This window comes from Bactrocera oleae, chromosome 5, assembly GCF_042242935.1.
Source record: "Bactrocera oleae isolate idBacOlea1 chromosome 5, idBacOlea1, whole genome shotgun sequence".
In the NCBI taxonomy this organism is placed as follows: Eukaryota; Metazoa; Arthropoda; class Insecta; order Diptera; family Tephritidae; genus Bactrocera; species Bactrocera oleae.
This window is the reverse complement of record NC_091539.1, coordinates 44,354,229-44,378,397: the sequence shown is the minus strand read 5'-3', so window position 1 is coordinate 44,378,397 and position 24,169 is coordinate 44,354,229. Positions and strand designations below refer to the sequence as shown.

The following is a 24,169-nucleotide window of genomic DNA, read 5'->3' as shown; positions in this document are numbered from 1 at the left end:
ATATACTAATCGAAAACTTTTTGGTTAATATGTAACTTACCTGTAGCAAAATCGAGACACCAACAATGCCTTGCGCTCGGTTCAAAGCGTCCGAGAAATTTGCATAAAGTTGCGAATTATAACCGAATATTTGGATCTGAAAGTACATAGCAAAAACCAACAAAAACTTATGAATAAAATTAAAGGTATAAAGAATGGAATCGTAGAAGTGTATGCATTTAACAATAACTGTATATGGTTATATGCTACACTATATACTATAGTTGCGTCAACTCTTAACAAATCTACCCTTACAAACACATTTATTTTCACTCTCTGAAAATGCACTCATGCACTTGCCCTTCTATAATCGCTCTTTATCTGAATTGCAAAGATATTGCTTTTTGTGGCGCTTGTTATGCTAGTCTCGGTTAGTGGTATCTAAATAAATTCCTAGATTGCATGTGAAATAGTGCAAATGCTTAATTTGTTTTACCAATTGCTTAGTATTCATACACATAAGGGTAGAACCTTATGCTCCCAGTTGTAAGTTGCTTTCATACTCAATTGATATGATATTTGTATTTTGGCATTATGTTGTGTCTACCAAAAGTGAGACCTGGAATAGTAGGTATCAAAAATTTTTCCCAACAAACTACATTATGTTTAAGAAAATATTACAGGATTAAGAAGCGAAAAGTACAATCAGTCGCAACATTTTTGGATTAAGGCTGCTACAAACAACGAATATGTATCGATATATTTGCTAAAGAGTGAAGTATATACTGGAAAGGCATGTAACAAGTCATATTCAAAAATATGATTTTATTTGTTTTACAAGTGGGCATGGTAGTAAAATATCGCTTGCTTTTACATTACATTGCTAGCTTGGATTGGAAAACTTATATTACTGATTTACATGTAAACCCCCTTGATCAATCTTGCATTTCAATAAAATGTTTAACACCTCATTGCCCAAAGGACATCGATTTTGCAGGACACCAACTGTGGAAGTTGTCTGGAAAATGGAGAGTTAGAATCATCTCAGCACTTTCTTATGTGCTATTCTGCTTTCAAAAGATTTTCCTTTTTTATAAGGCTTTTATTATCTTCAAGTGTAGTTTATATTTTTGTATGTATGTGTGTATGTGTGTATGTTTGTATGTTTTTAACTTTTTCCTTGCAAACGATAACTTGAGTATAAATTGAGATATCTTGATGAAACCTGCTACTTATATTTCTTGGCACCCAAGAGAGGTCGGTATTGCAGATGGGCGTAATCGGACAACTGCCACACCCACAAAACGCCATTAAAAGAAAACCTATAAAGAGACGTAGCTAAGCACTAAATTAAGATACCAAACTCTAATTTGTTACAGGGAATCCCCGTAATAAAAGACACATAAAGGCAGAAATTTTGTTAAAAGTAGGCGTAGCCCCCTAAATGGTTTTATGTAAATATCTTTCAAACCGCTGAAGTTAACTCGACCAAATTTACTGGAAGGAAATGCTATATGTCAGGAACTATCGAAATAATTTCAACCAAATTTGGTATATGAGGTTACTCCGCCATTTCTATTGCACACTGTGAAAATAAGCGAAATCATACAACGACTATAAAACTAAGTAGCTAAAGGCATGAATTATTCATTCTGCAAACACATGGGATGGTTTGTGCCATATTTTAAGTATATCGAGCATACCACACTTTTATCATAATTATACAAGTATTTTTCGGTGAATATTTCTGTCAGTTTATAAAAGGAATTAATTTTCATTTATTTTTAACAGCTTTCTTATAGGTTCAAAGCATCTTAGCGATATATGATACATGCTTGTTGTTTGTTGGGATCAAAAATAAATGTCGAAGTGTAAAGCTGTGAGCTACATTACCATGCTTCATGGATCCTCAATATTTAACGTAACCAAATACAACATTTCTAGTATTATACCTTAAATAGCTAACACATTTTATTTATAATTTTCGAATTCACAAGACGATAGGATGATGTAAAATTTTTTCTCTCGAGTTCTTGACTTTAATAAACTATGAACGCTCTACCACGATTACCTTTACTAAATATATAAGTAGTTTTAATTGCGTGATAAATTAATTAAATATATATTTAATCTTTATCTGTTTTGTTGAACCATGTCGTTTTATTGGTGTGATAATATAAATAGTTGTAATATATTCACAGAGTGTCAAGAAAGACCTGTATCAAGTACTCGAATTATAAAGATATCTCAATTGCAGCGAGGATGGAAATGCACACAGCTATACCGAAATCATTTCATACATTACTATTTTTTCCCTGTTTGTTTTTAATTTAAAATAAGCAATTCTCGAAATGTCGTACACATTTTTTATTATGGGAAAATAATAAATAAAATTAATACAATTTTGACCATATAACATAGTAAACTCATCTTTTTTTTCTTGTATGTCGCAAATGAATCTGAATCTTATGAGAAGTGATTCATAGCATAACTTATGTGGAGTAGTTCATAGCATCATTATATTCAGCAAACATAGAAGTGGTACCAGTTCCAAACCAAAACTATTTCCCAGCACTTCATCTTTTTCCTGCAGGTACATTTGCTTGAACTCATCTGAGAATGGAGGCAAACAAGCTGCACACTCATGCGTTGCACAGCAATAGTTGGTTTTCGGTTAAGTATACAAACAGTTTTATCTTCACATACCCTTGTAAGTGTTAAGTGTGATATGCTTTTACAGAAGCGCAGACCGAAAAGGAATCGCTTTCCACTCATGCACACACACACACACTCGTATACGCATTTATTTGAGTAACGCTGGAATCATGCTTCTCTTCTGCTCTCCTTATTGTTGCTATAGTGTTTCTGCAACTTGTTACTCTTGTTGATTTCGCCTTTCGTTTTGTTATTGTTTTATGGCACCTTGTCCATTTATTCATGGGTTTGTAGCGCCATGCTATAACACACATACACATTGCCGATCCGAACGTCCTTTTACGAAGTTATAGCTGCCGCATATAAATTCCCACAAAATAATCCCAACCATAAACGGGATGCAGATAAACATACGGAGGTGGAAATCAACAAACGTATACTGCAGCAAAGGCAAAAAAATCCAATGTAATTGTAGCAGCATACGTACGTAGAGACAGGACACTACAGCAGTTGCTGCAGCTCCTTGAAAAATTGCAACAGGCAATATTAACAGCAGTACTTTGTCGTGAGTTGAGCACCAATAATAACGTCGAAAAATTGAAAGTGTGTAGTAGCGTTGGTAAAAGAAGCATTATTACAGATATAACATCCGTATGTGTATACAATTTGTACGAAATTTGCCCTCATATTTTGAATCATTATAACATGATATCTTCATCACTCTTCAAAGTGAGAAATTAAACAAACTTAACGAAACTTGAAATTGGATAATGAAACACTTTGGAATATTTTTATCAAGGCCAAATGGTTTTAGTTCAAAGTTTTCAAATGTTCCAGCATCTGATTACTATTTGTCCTTATTCTTTGCTATTATATTACTAAGCCCTACAATCTTGTTATACCTTGTTATACTCTTGCAACATGTTGCTACAGAGTATAATAGTTTCGTTCACCTAACAGTTGTTGGTATCACCTAAAACTAATCGAGATAGATATAGGGTTATGTATATATAAAAAATCAGGACGACGAGACGAGTTGAAATCCGCATATCTGTCTGTCCGTCCGTTTGTCCATCCATATGTCTGTGCAAGCTTTAACTTGTGTAAAATTTCAGATATCTAATTGAATCTCGGTTCATGGTCACATGTTCCCTGGACGCTCCACCACTGCCCACAAAATGCCATTAATCGAAAATGTATAAAGTGCTATAACTAAGCCTTAAATTGAGATACAGACCAAATGTTGCACAACGAATCTTATTAAGGAGCGGCACTTGTGGTTTGAAAATCTTAAAAAAGTGGGCGTAGCTGCTCCTCTAATAAGTTAAATGCATACCATGTCCGTCCGTCTAGTAAAAACTTAGATATATTATTGAAATTTGATACACTTGTTTCGTGGAAGGATGAAAACGTTGATATTTTAAACCAATTCCAACAAAACTTGCCGAGATGAAGTTTTTGTAGCATTTGCTATGAAGCCCGTCCACTCCTCATATAACCGTTAAATTTAAAACTACTATGGGAATTATTTTCATATATAAGTTTGCCCTTGTTCCAAAAAGGAATAATATTGAATGAATACTTCCCTTAGCTTTCATATACCAAATAAAAAGCTTTTCGAACTTCCGATTGACTTTATTCCGTTATATCCGTAAAACTGCGAGTTTTCTTAATGAAATTCATAGATGATCTTTTTTTAGTAATAATATATCGTAATACAGAAATTGGATGAAATTGGGTCAATACTACCCCTAGCCCCCATTTCATAGAGCGTATTTTTCTGGTATTCATATATTTTAATGTCGAAAATAGATAAAATCGGGTTGACAATATTCCTAGCCCCCTTACACCCAATATTAGGATTTCAAACTTCCGATTGCCCTTATGCCATATACATTGGTCAATATCTTAGTATTTTAGCAAAATTAAGTGAACGACAATATTCAATATATTATAATTTAATGCTGAACGTGTCTAAAATTGTGATATTGACTTTCGTTGGTTAGTGTGCGTGTTATCGTTCTCAAATTACGTGGAAACATTTTTCCCAATATATTTGTCCTAGCCCATATATACCCGATATAATAGTTTTCAAATTTTTAGCTGATTTTAAGCAGTTACTTATGTTGGTCAATAAGAGAAGGGCTTTGAAGACAAAAATCAAGGGCATTTATTTTAAAGTTAAAAAGTTCGATCCCAAAGTGGTCTCATTGTAACTAATCAAGTCATACTTTCATGGATTCTAATTAAAGCATCTTTCATATAAGCTTAGATCTGATATTGAGTATTTCAGCTTAATTTGGTGTCCAGAATTGTATTAAGCGAAGCAGAATAATTCTTAATACTTTGCATTATGTTTATTTTAGCTTTATTATGCAGAAACAAAGAAGAATTACATACATATATATAAGTATATGTATGTATACATTTGAAGTATGCTTTTAATTGTCGTGCAATTTGATTTCACACTTTAAGGCATTTGGTTAGCTTTATATGCTCTTTCCCTTTCATTAGCTGCGACTCTATGCTTGCTCTAGAGTCTTGTGAAAAGGCAGCCTGACCGTGACTCTCTCAAATCAATCGAATTAAGTTGCGATAGTAAGTTTGCATACATATATTAAATGAAATCAAGCATAGTAATGTTGTTGTAGAGCACAAAGTGCAATTACAAGCCCAGTTGGCACTATCCCTGCATACTACTACACACCAACATACACGCGTTCCCCTACAAATATTGACTCCAACAAGATATTTAATATAGTAGGCAAATGTCTACTTCTGTATGGCTGTGTTCATACATTTATCTAGCTTGAATAGTTTCCATTTGCGTTGAAAGCACAAGCAAGCTAATCAAATCAACTGCATGCGCTTCAATATCTGCATATAGGGCTGTCTAACAATCTGCTCCACGAGTGGCAAGGGAGAAAACACATAAAGCAGCAGTGGGGAATAAACGAAGTATGGTTCAAGTATGGCAAGCTGGTCAGCCAGTTACATAAAGTGGGCACTAAAGCTTAGTAAAAACAACATCAGTGGCAACAGCTATGCTCCATTGACCCGAACAGAAGCATTGCACTTAAAACAAGCACTTATGTACAAATGCAATGTGCGTGCATGTGTGTGAGCGTGTGTGTATTAAGCAATTACAGTAGTGTGTGCATAAGCTTACTTTCTTACATCCTTAGCTACATACATAGACTAATATCTATTTGTAAATCTATTGTCTATAGTCGTATAACCGGTCGGGACATACATACATACATATGTAGCCTTGCATGAGTTCAGTTATTGTTTTACTACTAAAGATTACACCCAATACTACTAAATACAATCACTGCTGGAATGGTAATTTGTAAATATCATACGTGCTTCATATCTACTTCGGTATATACATATGCAAGTATGCATTTCGGATTCAGTGCATTGAGGCATAGCTCAATCTTTATTTCAATCACAAAATGAAAATAATTTTAGAAACCGTAGGGATTAAATAATTATTTAAATATTCCACGAGGGATTTAATATTTCATACAAAAGTCGATAAATATGCAAAGCTATTTACTATACTAGATACAGGTTATACTACTACAACCAACTAAGTTAAAAAAACCAGAACTTAGGATATATATATGTTATAAATATTTCAAAATAAAATATATGTATCTAAAACATATTCACATTTGACACAGCTCTATTCCAACCTAACTTAATTATGCTGTATCCAAATTTAATATGTGTCAAACACCAAACCACAACCAAATCAATGTATACCTAGATCTCTTACAACAGATGGCAATACTATAGAAAATACAGTTATAGAAGAGATCTCACATTTGAGAGAAAATTTCGAAAAAAACGTTTTTATAGCGAGTCTTTCGGTACAATTAGAAATAACTTAAAGAAGCGAGCGATTTTAAAGTTTTAGAAGTAAAACTTCTTTAACAGTGAAGTAAAATTGCGAAAAATTGTACGGGTGTACTACCATTTGTTACATTCTAGTATAAAGAGCGAATCTAACTAGATTTCAGTAATTTTATTTGTTTGTTGTTCAGTGTAGAACTTGATCTAGAACCATTAAATTGGAAGATTACTCCCGCCCGGAAATATATTTATTAAAATATATCAAAAGAAACTGTAGTATGGAGATCAAAGAGAAGGAGGGGAAAAAGTTATACAGTTCGGCTGCCTTCACCATTTTTATATAAAAAACTTAATGCAATAGAGACGTGAACATAGAGGGATAACGGAATCCAAAGATGTTTGATAGGGCTTCCAGGTAAAATTTTTTCGAGAGAAGCCCTCTCAGCTTTCTAAATTAAATTAGTAAAAGAAATGAAGTAGTACAACAATAAACTAAACAGATTTTATAAACATTTTGAATGGTAACAGTTTTGAGTAGGGTTGCCATCTTTTGAAGTTATGTTAAATAAGTTGAAATATATATTTTTTGTAAATCAAGGTAAGGGTTGCCGGCGTTTTAAAAAACTGTATTACTTTTTTTTATAGTTGAGGAAAAAATTACATTATTGATTCTAATGGAAGAATAGAACATGTTTGAGATATTGCCAATAATTCTAGCCTATCTACGAAACAAAAAGTAAATCGAACTTTAACTAAAAGAGATATCAGGATAACCAATAGGGTTTCCCGAAACAGCAAGAAGTTTAAAAATGAAACGCATCGTAAACTGCTGCGTCTTTTGTATCAAACATACTTGTATGTATGTATAGTATGGCTTCATATGTATGTATATATGTAAAAGCGACCACTTTGTGACTGCTGCTGTAGGTAGGTCGAGTCGACAAATGAAGCAAATTAGCTCAACAGCACAATGGGGAGGCTTGTAAGCGTACTCAAATGACTAGTGTAAGCAATTTTGCTAGACTCTAATGGCAACATGCAAGCTTGCCCAACCCAAACATATGCACACAAATCTTAATATAAATATGTATGTAAGTATATGTACGAAACCGACCATTGCAGCTAAGCTTGTTGGCTTAGTTGGATGTTTGTACTTAGATATATGTACATACATATATTGGATTGTACATATATTAAGAGGCATTTAGCACTATGCAGTCTATCATTTTGCGGGAAATAAATTGCTCTCTTGATTTTGTTTCTGCTCAAACTGCACATATATATATATATATGGGAGTATATCCGTTTTAACTTTTACGCCTGTAGATATGTATAGTACCTAGTTATATATATGCCAAGTGAGTGGCACTCTGTCTCCTTTGTGGCGCATTTATAGCAATTTTAACTAATTGGTGCGCAAACAGCATGTATATACACGCTAACATATATATTTATATATGTATGTACATGTACTTATGGGTGTATGTGTCGTTCAGATATAGTCATTTTACAATATTTTGTATGAAACTGACTAAGCTTGTATTTACATGTACATTAGGGTGTCCGTTATTTACCAATTTGATTGTATTTTGCAGACGACCCCTGAAATTTCAGTTCTTGCCCTAAAAAACATTATCCAATGTAAACAACCTCTTTATTTTCAACCATTGCAATATCTTCTTTTCAAAGTTGTAGGTTTATTTCCTATGAATTTTAGAAAATGTATTGCAAAAGAACAACAAATCTTATGTTAAATACATGGGAAAAGCTTGTTTAGATGAATAATTTTTTTAGGGCAGCAAGAGTTAACTTCGGTTGCACCGAAGCTATAATTCCTTTTACAAATACAAAAGATTACAAGAACTAGATTTTGGTCGGCCAGTTTGTGTGGCAGCTATATACTATAGTGATCCGATGTGAACAATTTCTTCGGAGTTTGCACCAATTTCTTAGGCAATTATAAACAAGATACCTCGTTAATTGAAAAAGTTTTCCATGAAAGCACTTGCTTACGATCGTTCAGTTTGTATCACAGCTATATGACGAGAAAAGAATGTGTGCAAAATTTCAAATCGATATCGCAAAAACTTAGTGACTTAAACAGACAGACGCACATGGCTAAATCGAATCAGCTCGGCATGCTGTCATTCATATATAATTTATCTCCAACTTTTCCTTATATATAGGTGTTCATGTCAAATTTAATATACCCTGTTCAGCGTATAAAAGCAACTTAGGAAATGAATAACACCTTAAGGTGCATATGTGTGTATATACTCTGTGTATGAGTATTCCTTTGCGTTCGTATATAAATATATACAATAAACAGTTATATAATAGAGATTTGTAATTCCATACAATCAAAGAACTTACGCGCTTTAGCTTGTACTAATCTCCATTATTCAATAGGACAAAGTGTTTCAAAAATATCTATAGTTTTGCGAAATGAGGCGAACACCTATTTTTAGGGGTCGTCAAGCGTAGTCTATACTGATTAATAATGCTAAATGTGATCGAATTGATTGCATAAACATTTAAATCTTGATAATATGCAGTCATTCATTTAATTGAAATCTTCCTTATACATATTTACGAGTTTATGTGTGATAATTGTATTGAGTTCTTCAATTTTTTAAGTATTGTGCCGCATACACAACCAAAGCCGTCAATCCAATCTTTGTTGTGCTCTTTGAAGTTAGTCAAAACTTAATTTTGTAGCGAGAAGATTTGATTTGGATATAACATTTCCGAGAAAGTGCATGATTATCATGTCTAGCTATTTATCATCAATATCAAAATGTATTTGAATACGCTATTTGTACACATCTATGCATACATGCAGTATTAATGTGATTTCATATGTCAATCGTTGTTGTTATCGCAATGTGATAACACAATCGTATTGTTGAACTAAGAACACTCACGTCTACTTAATATATTGATATTTGCTGCCATTAGTTTCGTGCACTACAACGCCCCCAATGACACAGTTTTAACAATTTGAACACGAATTCAATGCAAACACTGGAATGCACACACGCATACATAGCTATATATACATATACATATTATAAGCCAGAATATACATGATATGTAAACGCTAATTTTCCAGTTAATTTCGCATGCATTTCACATTCAACACATAACACATAATGACATAATGTTGAGCAAATGTTAGCCATTTGCTATAACCGATTGGCCGGCCCCCATATCTGTTATTACTCAAAACCCATCGACGCCACCACCCTGACTATAATCCTTAGGCAACACTTCAACACTTTGGGTGGGCACACACACATGCAAAGTCCACATGCGTACCTACACATTTACATACACACATGTGAGTGAATAAAGGTAGTCATGTTATTGTTTGCAGCATGCTATTACAATTCGGTGCAGCTTTATGCGAACTCTATTCCCTTCCATTTGATTTTTGCTCGTTGTGTACACACACGCCTATTAGTTCGCATCGCTTTGTCTTTTGACGTCTTTTTTGTGCCGATTACTCATACTAATGCTGCGTGTAACTTCGTGTTTGTGTTTAATGATCTCTGACAGGATTGACCATTGATTTTATTGCCTCATTTGCTTCACTCGTTCACACAAAAGGTTGAGAGTACCCAGTGAGTGTGCGATTATATGGTAGAATTGTATGTAAACATATGTGTAGATATGTGTAAATAAAAGTGTGTATAATGTTGCTTGACAAATGCAAGTATTATTTGCAAGCAAGTTGAGTACAATAACGAGCAAGTGTATATAGAAATCAATAAATAAAATATGCTGACATATACATATATATGGTATAGTGTAAATATATGAATGCGCGACTTACAAATATAGATTTTTACTTCAGTTTTGGAAATAATTAAACAATTGTGATTAGAAAAAGAGCATGATATGCTTGGGAACAGAAATAAATTAACCGACGTTTATAATACGATCCATTATATGTCATTATAACGGGTATTTTTCTGAGACATGTGGTGTTTAATGAGACAATAATTTTTTCGGAGTTGACTGCTACTTGATTTATACTGAATTTGGTTTGCCAATTCATTATGAAGAGATTTATTTCGGAACAAATTTGTTAATATTCGGTTGACTTAATCGCCCAGCAGAGTCGGAACAATGTAAGTTGTGCCTATCCACTTTATAGAAGATTATGCCGAAGGATCTTGGTTTGCAGACTTATAAAATTTAACTCGTGCAATAATTGAAGCCGAACGACCATCAAGCGCGTCGCACGTTCAGTGGATGGGCATAAAATGAGAAAGTCACCGATGTCGATTTTCACGAGAAAGTTTTGTTCAGCGATGAAGCTCACTTTTGGTTCAATGGGTACGTTAATAAAAAAAATTGTAGACTTACACACTGATCGATAAAACTCAAGTCCCTATATCAAAAACTTTTTCATTTGATGAGATATCTTCACAAAATTTGGCATGAATTATTAAGCAAGACAACGGTAAAATCTGCGAAAAAATTGTTTAGCTGCCATAAAAACTGATCAATCAAAATAAAATTCTTTTAAGAAGAACTTGAACCAGTGTGGACAGATAGCTTCTTTGCAGTCGAAGTTAAATTTTCTTGTTTTAATAGAAATACTATATTGATATTTTTGTTATAGAAAATGTAAACAAATATTATGTTTATACCCATTCATACTGCTCATATTTTTGCTACAGCTGTATTTGCTGATGCTGTTATTTAGTGCAATGTTTATGGCAGCGGCTTCCGTCACAAGTGACATGTCAATTAATGACAGGCTATTTCTCCTCGTGTTGCAAGTGAAGTTGCCACAAATTAAGTTAATCTATGTCATAGAAGAGAATATCTACAAATGTGTGCGTTTGAAAATTACCAAGGTCTGTGTATATCCCCAGCGTTGCACTGCAAGTTTGACTTAACTAGTGCACTTAAATAAGTACATAGTTAATCCTATACCTCATATGCCTACGTAAATATGTTTGTATTTTGAATTATAACTGCTTTGTAGTAAAGTACACTGCATTGCGAACACTTAAGATCTTATGTGCGCTTATGCTGTTTCGAATGTCACTTACTGCAGATTGATTAATATGCATCCAATGACCAACATTGAAATTATTTCTGGGCCTATACCGTAATCACAATGAAATGCAAAAACAATTTTTTAAACGCCATATGGGTATAAAAACTAAAACAGTACATAAGTAGTAGTATACATGAAGATCTGAATATTCCTAGGACTTGTTCCTAATACTTTCACTTTCGTTTACACCAAATATAGACTTTTGCGAGACCTTCATTCTTCCTTTACATGGTGTTCATTATGTTGCTCGAAAAAATTAAAAGGACTCTAAAAACTCTAAGTACTTTCCGAAAGATTGGTAAATTGTATGTGCATATTAGTCATGCCACAAACAGGGACAGGGATTTGACATTGATTTCGTCGGTTGGTTTCAACCCAACATCCTTAGAATTTTACTTCAAAATTATTCTCAGCCTCAGCGATTTCTTTCCAGCGATTATTCTTTTGAGACGTCATAATTAAAAAAAATTGCTGGACCCCTTTTGGAAAATACTATATATATTTTTATCTCATTTTCATGTAAGCTCTCACAGTGGCTGCTTTATATAGAATATACCAAAATATTCATCACTGATTTGTTCTTTAGAATGTCAGCTAACTTTGTCAACTTTAGTTTACGTATCAAGATATTTTCGTGGTTAGGCCTAACTACAGAACCTCACGTACGAACTTTGTTGCCTGTCTGGTATTTGAAGATAACAACTGATAGTATGTGAGTACAGTATCTGTAAATATTTATTGCAGGTTTTGTTTCGGCAATATTCATTTTCTATGGCGGCATGAATCTACCATCCGGAACAAATGCATACCAAAATTTTCAATAGAGAGAATTTAGTACGTAAACAAATGTTTGAACAACTAAATAATTTTTGTTCTTTCCTAATACTAACTAATATGTTAATATTATCCCCAACGCAATAAGAGAAATATCGAGTGAAAGCATTGGAGGTTTTAATGTAGGTATATATGTATCTCTGGGTATTACAATTTTGGTGGATGCCATAGCACAACTTTGTATATAACTACTGTTCTTTTTGCTTCATTCTCCGACACTTGGCAAATTGTTAGCAAATTGTTCAGGCACAATTACCCCACTATCATTTTGCACGTACCCAAACGTATCATAAGGCGAAAGCACACCAACACACTAGTCTTTCTTGGTCATTGCTCACACGATCCGTTTTTCGAAAACTTGACACTTCATAGAATCACCCTGTATGTATGTGTCTGCTCGTATGTATGTCAGTGGCACACAACAATGTTGCCACAAAACCGCAATGCAAATGAATTGTATTTGCATATACGTATGTATGTACATATATTTTGTTGCTGCCTTTGTCTTAGCTAGTTCATGTGTGGCCATAACTACGTGTGTGTGTGTTGCGAATGGTTTGAAGGAAGAATGCCGCAATGAATTTGCTTGCAATGACAGTGTCGTTGGCAGTATTGTTGAATGAAATGCAATCTGATAGCACAGCAAGTTGCAAACTGTGACAATTGCACCAATATCTCTGTTGTTATTGTCAGTGTTGTTGTTGGTGTTGATGTTGGTGGATCGCAGTTAAAGCGGTAACAGCGAAACAACACAAAGCCGTTGGCGGTTGAAGGATTTGTCATTTTGCAAACCACAATACGAGTAGACTAACGACTTTGACACGCAAGTTGCAACAGACAATCGAGATGGCTTTTAGAAAGACTGACAAAGAACTCCTAGTAGGCATGTACGGATACACACATGAAAAAAGTGTGTATTAGTACAGGCGAAAGCTAAGCGTTGCGTTGACAGGAAGTGGGACATAGTAATATTTTGAGTAATCAGTTCAGAATGTGAAACAAAAAGCAAAGCAGCAAACAGAATAATAGAGATGAATAACGGAAGAAAGATGTAAATGAAAAGCATAAGCAACAAAAAAAACTTTCTTTAATTCTGTATTAGTTTGTATACAACTTTCTATAAATATAAGCAGAATTTTAATAAAATTATTTATAACACAATTATGGTCCACTATGGTTGCATTTTCGTTGAAAATAATAGGAAGGAACCACTCAAAAGAAATTATGTTGGTAAGATTTTTACAGAAATAGTTTAAGAAATTTTATGCAAAAAATATCTGGGCTTTCCCCCTGCCTCTCTTCTTGTATATAACAATTTGTATAGGATACCATTAAGGCACTGGAAATAAGTAAAAAGGCATGACATGATGGCAGAGGAATACCAGAATTTGCCTAAGTAGGTTAAGTTAATTGGTTAAGGCAGCATTTAAATATTAATTACTTAAATATTTATGTGTATACGAAGTTTTTCAACATTTGATTAATTTTTTAGGAATTTAATTTTATCGGAGCTTGACCAATATTTTCCTTATCGGGTTTTATTTAAAAAGGTTCTTTATCCTTAACATCGGTATGCAAACATTAAACAAATTTGACATTTACTAAGTCTGTTAGACATATCTTCCAAAGAGTATTTCACTATATAACTATCTTTTTATACTCTCGCAAACTGTTGCTACAGAGTATAATAGTTTTGTTCACCTAACGGTTGTTTGTATCACCTAAAACTAATCGAGTTATATATAGGGTTATATATATATAAATGATCAGGATGAAGAGACGAGTTGAAATCCGGGTGACTGTCTGTCCGTCCGTCCGTCCGCCCGTGCAAGCTCTAAATTGAGTAAAAATTGAGATATCTTTATGAAACTTGGTAGACATGTTTCTTGGTACCGTGAGACGGTTGGTATTGCAGATGGGCGTAATCGGACCACTGCCACGCCCACAAAACGCCATTAATCAAAAACAAATAACTTGCCATAACTAAGCTCCGCAATAAGATACAAGACTGTTATTTAGTACACAAGATCACATTAGGGAGGGGCATCTGCAGTTAAAACTTTTTTTAAAAAGTGGGCGTGGTCCCGCCTCTAATAGGTTTAATGTACATATCTCCTAAACCGCTAATGCTATAATAACAAAATTCACTAGAAGCAAATGTTTTTAGCACTTCTATTGACGGTGTGAAAATAGTTGAAATCGGGTGGCAACTCCGCCCACTCCCCATATAACGGTACTGTTAAAAACTACTAAAAGCGCGATAAATCAAGCACTAAATACGCCAGAGACATTAAATTTTATCTCTAAAATGGTATAAATTGGCTTTATAGGAACCGCGTTCAAAATTAGTCAGTGGGCGTGGCACAGCCCACTTTTAGGTGAAAGCCCATATCTTGAGGTCTGCTCAACCGATTTCAACCAAATTCGGTGCATAACGTTCTTTTCATGTTTCTATGTCATAGTGCGAAAATGGGCGAAATCGGACTACAACCACGCTTACTTCCCATGTAACACCATTTTCAATTCCATCTGATTCTTTCACTTTCCACTATGCAAATCAGGTAACAATGATTATATCGGGGTAAAACTTTGCGTGAATAATGCAATTAAAGTATGCCACCTTGCGGCCAAAAATTGTCTAAATCGAACCAAAACTGTTCAAACCCCTAAGTACTAAATATGTGGACCCCAGTGCCTATAGTTGACCTTCTACCGAAAATATCAGTCAATCCACCAAGAAATCTCAAACGAGTATACCATTTGACTTTGCGAGAGTATAAAATGTTCGGTTACATCCGAACTTAGCCCTTCCTTACTTGTTAAAATATAATTCCAATATGTCTTCATGATTGATTGTCAGGTCACTTGGAATACGATTAAGTTGTAACTGGATTTATGATGTGCATTGGCCACCTAGATTTGATTTCTCCAGATTTAGTTTGGTTGGTTATTGCAAAGTCGGCCGAGAATTCCCTGACTATTGATGAGCTCACAGTAAACATCCTTGCATATTATCGCTATACAGCTAGAGAGACTTGAAAAAGTAACAGAAACGCAGCAAAAAGGCCTAATTTTGATTAAAAAAACAGTGACTTGATTGCTACTATTTGTATATTCAAACCATAATACATACACATAAAAAATATATGCTATAATCGAAAAATATACAAAAAATCAATGCACAAGAAATCAATGTGTAAATCGCTAAAACAGTACATTAAACAAGCAAATACGTTCACTTCGGTTGCACTGAAACTATACCCTTCATATGTGCATTTTTTATAACATATGTTAAAATGATATAAAAAAACCTGTATCTTGAATTTGACCGGTCAGTTTGAACAGAAGCTATATGCTATATGCCGATCTGAACAATATATTCGAAGATTGTAGTGATGTCCTTGACAAATATACATGCCAAATTTTTTGAAGATACCTTGTCTAATAAAAAGTTTTACATACAAGGTCTTGAGTTTTATTGTTCCGTTTGTTTGGGAGCTGTATCCTTTAGTTGTCCGGTATCGGTGGTTCATACAAATGAGCAGAGCCTTGATGAGAGTCTAAATCGACTCAGCTCGTAACGCTGGTCATTCATATATGTATATTCTTTATAGGATTTCCGAGACAATCATGGTGGCATAATAAATATACCCTATTCAGCGTATAAAAACATTTCTGGACTATTAAAAACACTTAATATAGCTTTATTTGTAGTATAAACATCATTAATTTTACTATATTAACGAAAATCAATACTGCATAGGTACAAAATAATCTAAGATTAACTAAAAAATCGTAGCTAATAAGGAAAATAATAACCTCGCAACCAAAGTTCAGGGAATTTAATATGAAGATAAGGTATATTTCAAGTGTATAATCTTAACTTTGTCTTTCGGGCCAAAAAATGGGAGCAACTAAAACTAGGAGAAAATAGCTATAAAAAACTGTATACTGCACCAATATGACATATATGCTAATTTCCGTTGATCGGAGAGACGTCTCAGTAATCTCGTATCAGTAACGAATACTGAATTTATAAGGTACTTTTTTAGAGCACAGTGGAAGACATGAACCTTAGACGATGGCTTTTGATGCCCACTTGTCTCGTTGAAATAAATCTTGGCCCTCATCACTCCCATAAGTAAAGTGTCGTTATTTTGTAAATGGTAGTTTGTAGTAAGTATTATAGCCCTTGGGTAATGAATAAACGGACGGGTATAAATACGGCAAATATTTTGATTTACCATATATCTCAATTCGAATCATTTTCATTCCTCATCTAATAGAGCATTACTATTGTAATTGAATAGAGATACTTGGAGAACAATAAGCAGATTGTGTTATTGTACTGCGAAAAACTCTTTCTACTCTACTGCTGTTATGCATAATTACTCGTATATCTGTAACTATGGTATCTGACACTATTAAATCTCTAACTATGCTGTCTGTATGCGTCGATTGTTTGCCAAAAGCACGTGCGAATCGGCTTAATTATTAGATATAAATACATAAATTAATATATAAATAAATGAGGTACAGACGTGCGTAATTCCACAGGTGCGTCATTAATTAAAATCATAGTTACCGCCACTATTTTATGTAATGAGAGAAGCGCAATATATATATAGTATATACAATCTATATATGTATATACTGTTTGGGTTGAAAGTCGCCGTCTGGTGGTAGATTAGCATTTCATTTGACACATGCCAGCTTATACACTAATAACACGTATTTTATCTGAAACATTTTCAGTTTTCCAATTGGTGAATTTATTGCGCTATAATATATATATATATATATTGTATATGGATATATATATCAATTAACGATAACAAAAAACATAGAAAATTTTGCTCAAATATTGTTTTTTGGCGGTATTATATGTGTCTGTTGCATGTAATTTAGTACGCATTAATGAATTCTTAATTGGCAATTTTAATTAATCCCCATGAAATCCTTATAAGATTATTAAACATTGGCTGCGGACGAAGGAAAGCACGAGAATGCGAATGTGCGGCTTGGCTTTAGCTCCAGCCTCTGTGTTTACTTTTGAATTGGCTTTGAGCCTCGAATCAATTTGTTACGCTTTTTAGTTGGCTTTGCTTTGTTGCCTTAGCGGCGGTTGCTTTTGCTTAACGCTTTACCAATTGTGTTGGGGTTTCCTTTGCCTTTGCGCTTCCCCTAGCTGTGGGTGTTGCTTTAGTGGTCGATTTGGTTTCAGGTTTGGCTGGCGGCCGCTTTGCTTTTAGTCAGTCGGTATGTTAGCTATGTTAGTGCTTGTTATGATCCCAGTTGTGTGTATGTGTGTGTGCGTGTTTGGTTGTGCGCTTAGCTTGTTTGTTGCGTGTAAATTTAATCACCGGCAAACATGCAGGTGGTATTTTCGTTGTAAGTCTAAATGAGACCCTAAATCCATCTGGTTACTATGTGCGTGCAATGATACCTTTTGCGGCTAAATTAGTGGCTGCATTTGCATACTTAGAAGCCTATATAAATCTTTGTGTTTGACTGCCTTATAATCAATGCGAAATTTTAATGTATGGTATGAGTGTGTCTCTCAGAAGGATTTAATTATGCTATATCGATTACAAATTGGGTCAGAGTATATGTTTAGCATTTTCCTCTTTACTCTTACCCTACTTTCGATTTATTTTTCGGGACTTTTTCTTGAACTTTCTTAGTTATTTTATGAAATATTAGCATCTCTTATATGTTTTTGCCGCACAAGAAGCCGTCTTTAAGATTATGGAATCGGCAGATCTATCCACTCGTACAACCCACAAAATATTGCTAACATGCTACCTTGCGATTAAGTATGTTGATATTGCAAATTGTTAATCCAATGATTTGTTATTCCGTTAAAGAGTAATTATTCAAAAATGCATATATATTTACATAATATACATAATATACTCGCGATTTTATATTAAATGCCAAGATCTGCACCAATTTCATTCAACGCTTAGCCATATTATATTTAAAAAAACATGTCTACTTAATTTCTTTAAATGTACACATTGACCAAGGTTTAAGACGATTTTATACAGATAACTCACACACTGACCAACATTTTCGGCATACAAGGAAACGCCATAAATATTATATAGAAGCTGATATACCTACACGATTTAGAGCCAAGAGACAATTTAAAATTCTTCTGCTAGTTACAAAAGCCTTTGAAAAGTATTGACCCGCTTTTATTCATATTTTGAATCCCGCTATACTATTACCAGTGAAAGACGCTACCTTAGGTTCATTGAGATACCTCACTATTTGGCCAGACTAGAAGATCGAAAAGCTGTGTATGAAGTGTATGGGGGTAGGGTATGGGTTGACCAAATGTTGCCCTTTTTTGACACAAGAACGCGTTATTATCAGAAAATGTTTATTTTTGAATTTAAATAATATACACTCACATATTGACCGATACTTTTGTTAAAAAGTCGACCATAGGCACTATGAACCATATATTCGGCAGCTTTATTTGTGGCAGGTTTTATTCCAAAATCTTCATTGGTGCTTGATTTATACACTGCATAGTGCAAGAATCCGATGGAATTAGAAAATTAGTTCCTGAAATAGAGGATTCATATTAAGCTAAGCAGTACCGCGCCCATTGTCCAATTTTTGCACCGATTCTTTTAAAGCCTTTAAGCGTAAGAATGCTCGCAAAATCTAATGCTTCTGCCATATTTGTTTAATGAGCTACTTTTAGTAGTTTTCAACATGAACGTTATATGGGCTTGGTTCGATATGTACACCTACTTGAGGTCCGAGCCACGCTCACTTCTTAAAAAGTTCAAATCGCAAATATTCTCTTCTACTGCGCTCCTCTGTAGACCATTTGGTATCTTAATTTTGAGCTTAGTTACGTTACTTTATAATTTTTTTCATTAACAGGTGATACACTTTACTGTTGAACAAAATTTTTATACTCTGTTACGATAATATAAAAATCATATGCAACATTTTCTATAAAATAGTTTGCTACCAGATATAAATACATATATGCGGTGTTTCAGGGTATGGCCGCTGTAAAATTTTCAAAAAATCGTTTTTTGATTTTTTGTTTAAACTATGCTTTATAGTCATAAAAATAAGTTTCAAGTTAATTTGTAGCGAGGAAAATTTTTCTTATGACTTTAAGCGTATATAGGAAGCCTACTTCAAAATTTTTTTTTATTAAGAAATTATTGGGTAAAAATTTAATCTTTCTGTTCAAATGCCAATCATTTTTGAAGGAATCAATATTCAATTTTTCCTACGTACTGCTACGTGTATTCTCATGTAGATTAACGACGCTTTATAATTGTCTCGTCGCGGCGGGCTTCTAAATAAAACGATGAAAGACAGAAAGCACGATCTGTACATGTAGTATAGTCAACAATTTTACCAAAAAAATAATAACTTTTCATCAGCTTGAAGTCCAAACTTGATAAGTGTTTCATTAGTTCAACGAATGAAAAATTAGATCATGAAAAAAAGTTAATGAATCTGCACATACTTTCATACGCGCTACAATGGCCATACCCTTAACTCTACTTGATTCCCTGATGATTATTATACCTACTTCTGTGACTTTTCTTATGTTTATTCATAAATGTGGTTATAATTCATAGGCTTTAGCTGTTTTTCAGATGTGTAGAATTTTTCAGAAGGAATAGTTAAAACTGCGACAGTATATAGTTTACATGCAAAGAGTATTATTACTCTCTACTTTCTGAGGATGGAGCTAATAGTACTGTCACTTATTAGCGTTACAAATAAATATTTTTTCATTGCTTACACCAAATTAAAGTGCTCAGGATATTCATCTCCATCTATTGACTTTAGAAATAAAAAAAAAAAACGGTTTTCTGTTTGGTAATTTTTCTCAAGAAATTTATAAAATTAAATGATAATTACGTAAGAAGATTTGTTATCCTTACTTAAAGTTTATATAATTTTATATGTGTATGCTTACTACTAGCAATGCTGGCAACAGTATTTAAAATATATCAACGATGAGGATATTCTATTTATGAAGGCTATGATTAACACTTTACAATTAGTTTCCTTTATTGAAGAGTTCACCTTTCATGTTTTTGATAATAATTTATTGAATTGAAAATTAATGGTCTATTACCGCTATTCGTGAAAACTTTTTCATCTGATAATTTGCGAATGATTTCAAGTTTCATTAAGAATATAAAAAACAAAATAAAAAGACTGGTTAAATATCAGCTCAGTCTTAAGTCTAAGTACTTATAAGGCAACAAGAATTACTGCCTCAATTTTATATACCACAACGAAAGCTAGTATGTTATTGCATGGCTTAACCTAAAAATATGCTACAGCTGTTGAAAGTTATTGTGAAATAGTCCATTATGACAACATCACCAAAAAAATGAGTAAAATGAAAGTGACAACAACAAGGTTTAAACTGCCACCAAATCTGCATTTGAGTCCCTTTAAAGCTGATCAAATATTTCAAACAATTTCACAACAATAACTAGAATATGAGTAAGCATCCGCTCGTTTATCTAAGTAAATATGCGAAAAAATAAATAAAGAGTGTGGAGAAATCAAGGCGGCAGAAAGCAAACGAAGCAGAAGAGTTAAGACATATCAGCCGGAAAGTAAGCATGCCTATTTAGTAGTATTTATATAACAAAAAATTGCTGGAGTTACGAAAAACTCAACGACAATCGGTATTTGCAGTATATAGCTATCGCCAACAGCTGTCGTTGTCACCGCCTTCACCTCCCGCTGGAAGCACGAGAGTGTAAAAATATTTTGTTACTCAGAGAAAAAGAGATTTATAAAAACAGAAATAAGCATGCGACATGACAGCGGATATGTGCGAACGTATTTACATTACTAAGCTGGCACACACGCGCACTTACACATGCACATATGCTCAAACGCGTGGATAAGTGCACTTGTGCGGCAAATGTCAAAAAATGATTTTCGTCCTGGCAAGTGTCGACAAAGGAGCAATTCAAGTTTGAATTGGCATTGAATTCGTGCAGACATCTATGCATATAAGTATTTAGATATTTGGATTTGAAGAAAGTCCCCCTCTGCACATTCTCACCTCATGTCTAAGAGTTTGTTCTTTTACATATATTTAGAAAGCATAGGAAAATGTATGAACTGTGTAAATATGTGACGCATGTCCTTACGTATATTTGCCAGTATTTGTATGTCACTTAGCAAACAAATGTCGTTTATAAAATGAACAATTGAATTTGGCGAAATGACACAACCTTTGTAATGTTTACATTTTTTCATATCGCTGCATGCGTCTAATAGAGTATTCAAGTTTTTAGACATGTGTGTACTTAAAGAGTGGGGGTGCGTTTGATGTCTTATTTGTTACAGCTTCTTGTCACATATTTTTGTTTTAGATTGAGTGACATATATTTCAACTTAACTTTTTATTTTTGTTAATTTTTAAGACACTTTTTTGGGAGCACATGGAAGTAGAAACGATTACAGAATCAGTCTACAAAGTTAGCTACTATCGTGTATACCTAAATCAGTTAGTGTGCTAGATAAGTAGAGTGAGTGTCTAACGACGCATTAGGCGTTAAGGAGGCCCATTGAGAAACCAAAATCTCTGAGATACAGTCAAGAAACACTCGACCGATAGTTGCGATTCTTTTCCTATACAAAGCCTTGATTCGCATAGAAGATGTTCTATAGTCACTAGATCTAGATCTAACTTAATTTATTAGCTTTTAAAGATTTTTAATAAATCTGCTACATAGAAATTTAAGTTTAGTGTCAGAGTCAGGTGATATGCTACATTGAATTAATATGCCGTGTAGAACATAGTTATCAGCTGGAGATCGCGAACTATTTTGGGTTTGAGAGAGAGATAGACACTTTTCTGAAAATCCGTAGTCATACCGTGCAGAGTGTTACGATGAAACCGTAAACGTGTTAAAAAATGTCTAGAAAATGTCTCGTGTGGAATTTCAGCGTGTAAATGATATGGTTTAATGTGTCATAAAAAAATCAAGTTTGGACTTATTTGAAATTTAATTTAGATGACCCTAATGGTTGTCTGATATATTAGTGCAATTTAAGGTTATCATGGCGTCGGATCGCTCTTCGTTTGGTCAATATTTGATGTGATGAAGTGTTGCTGATTAGCTAGATTCCAATTAAAACAAGTTTAAATATTTATACTGAGTGCGAGAGTTGGTGTCGAGCATATACTTTTTGGAAACGTTTTATGGAGTTAAGTTTTTAATTTCTTTAAATAATTTTGAAATATATTTCGAAATGAAAAACTTTATTATACATACGAGTGTTTAGATGATCAAACTGTTATAAGTATTATTTTTAGTGAACACCACCCCAGTCATAATTAACAAAAAAATGTACCTCCATCTAATATTTTACAAAACCTCTACACAAATCCGTCCATCGTGTTATTAAACATAAATACATAATAATAATATAACAGTACCTCTGCTGGGAATGTATAGCCGTCCACGCTATGCTCTGAGCCGAACTGATCATGCAATCCATAATGTATATGAATTTCGTGAAATCGATATCTATACGATAACGGTCCGCCAGATATGTTAACTGGCGTTTGCATGCCATCATAGTTCGCAACCGTCTCGTTGCCAGCGGTGAAAATGACACTGTGACCAGTATTGCTGATTAGACCGCTTATCTAGTAAACAAAAATTAAACCCAAAAAAAAAACACAAAGATATCAGTATCTTCTTTAACTTATTTTCCGAAAATAATTTTCTCATACTTACTCTATGTTTATCGATATGCAAAGGTCTTAGATTGGGATCGAATAGTAAGCGCTGTGGTTCAAGGTTCACAGGAGATTGTCGACGCCCTTTATTACAAAGTGACCACTCTGGGTTGATAAGACCCCAAAAGGCAGGACCTGAAATTAAGTGGAGAGAAATAGAGTAAGGCATAAAGAGATAATTAGCGAAAAAAATTAATTTTTTCATAAACGTTATTTTGATGTTTAATGATTGTGACTTATAAGAAGTTTTTAGATTTTATTACAGTTTTAGTGGAATACGAGTATTTTATTCTGTATAAACTTGTAATATGAAAATACTTTATTTGATTCTGATTCTGTTGTCGTTTTTTTTTTTTTTTGGTTTTTTGGTAAAACGTGGTCTTGCAGCTCTTTGTTATAAATAGTTTGGGATAAATTATTATTCCAGCTCGGTGTTCCAAAAATGTAGTATTTAATAAAATTAAAAAAAAAATTAAAAACTTATTTTAGTTAATATTTTTGCTTTATTATATTGGCATTGAGAACTTTACCGCTCTTTGAAACTAATGTCTTCCTCACTGTCAGCTAACGGACAGAATATTGGCATATATATTATATGAAGTATATACTTCAGAAGTATTGGCATATACGAAAATCGAAAATATTCTAATTTTGTGGATTTATGTAAATGATCAGATTAAAGACATAAACTGTCAGTTCAAATTAAAAATTATCAGCATTTTAAGATTTCTTGCTACTCATACATGTATTGTACATGGCATCCACTATGCATATTAAGTTATAATTGCTCATACGCTATGTATGTACATTAGGGTGGAGCGAACAAAAATCTTTTTTTTTTTGCTTAGCCTGAGGGTAAAATTTGTAGATTATAAAAAAAGAACATTTTTGGACAAAAACAAAAAATTTTAACATCTAGAGTCGGTAAATTTACGAGTTAAAATTTTTCTTTCGTAAAAATTTTTTGATAAGTGTTCTAGAAGCTGTGGAGAGTCTTC

General features: G+C 33.6%; 1 protein-coding gene across 1 annotated transcript in view; it reads right to left on the bottom strand.

Annotated features, from left to right (window-relative positions):
* The window catches only part of CARPB (Carbonic anhydrase-related protein B), a 103,552-nt gene that overhangs the window by 14,364 nt on the left and 65,019 nt on the right, over positions 1 to 24,169 (bottom strand). Inside the window, exons 4-6 of the mRNA XM_070110355.1 lie at positions 23,170 to 23,306; positions 22,866 to 23,078; positions 41 to 136 (exon numbers count right to left, since the gene is read on the bottom strand). Of these exons, the coding sequence (XP_069966456.1) occupies positions 41 to 136; positions 22,866 to 23,078; positions 23,170 to 23,306 (446 nt within the window). The remainder of the gene's footprint in view (positions 1 to 40; positions 137 to 22,865; positions 23,079 to 23,169; positions 23,307 to 24,169) is intronic.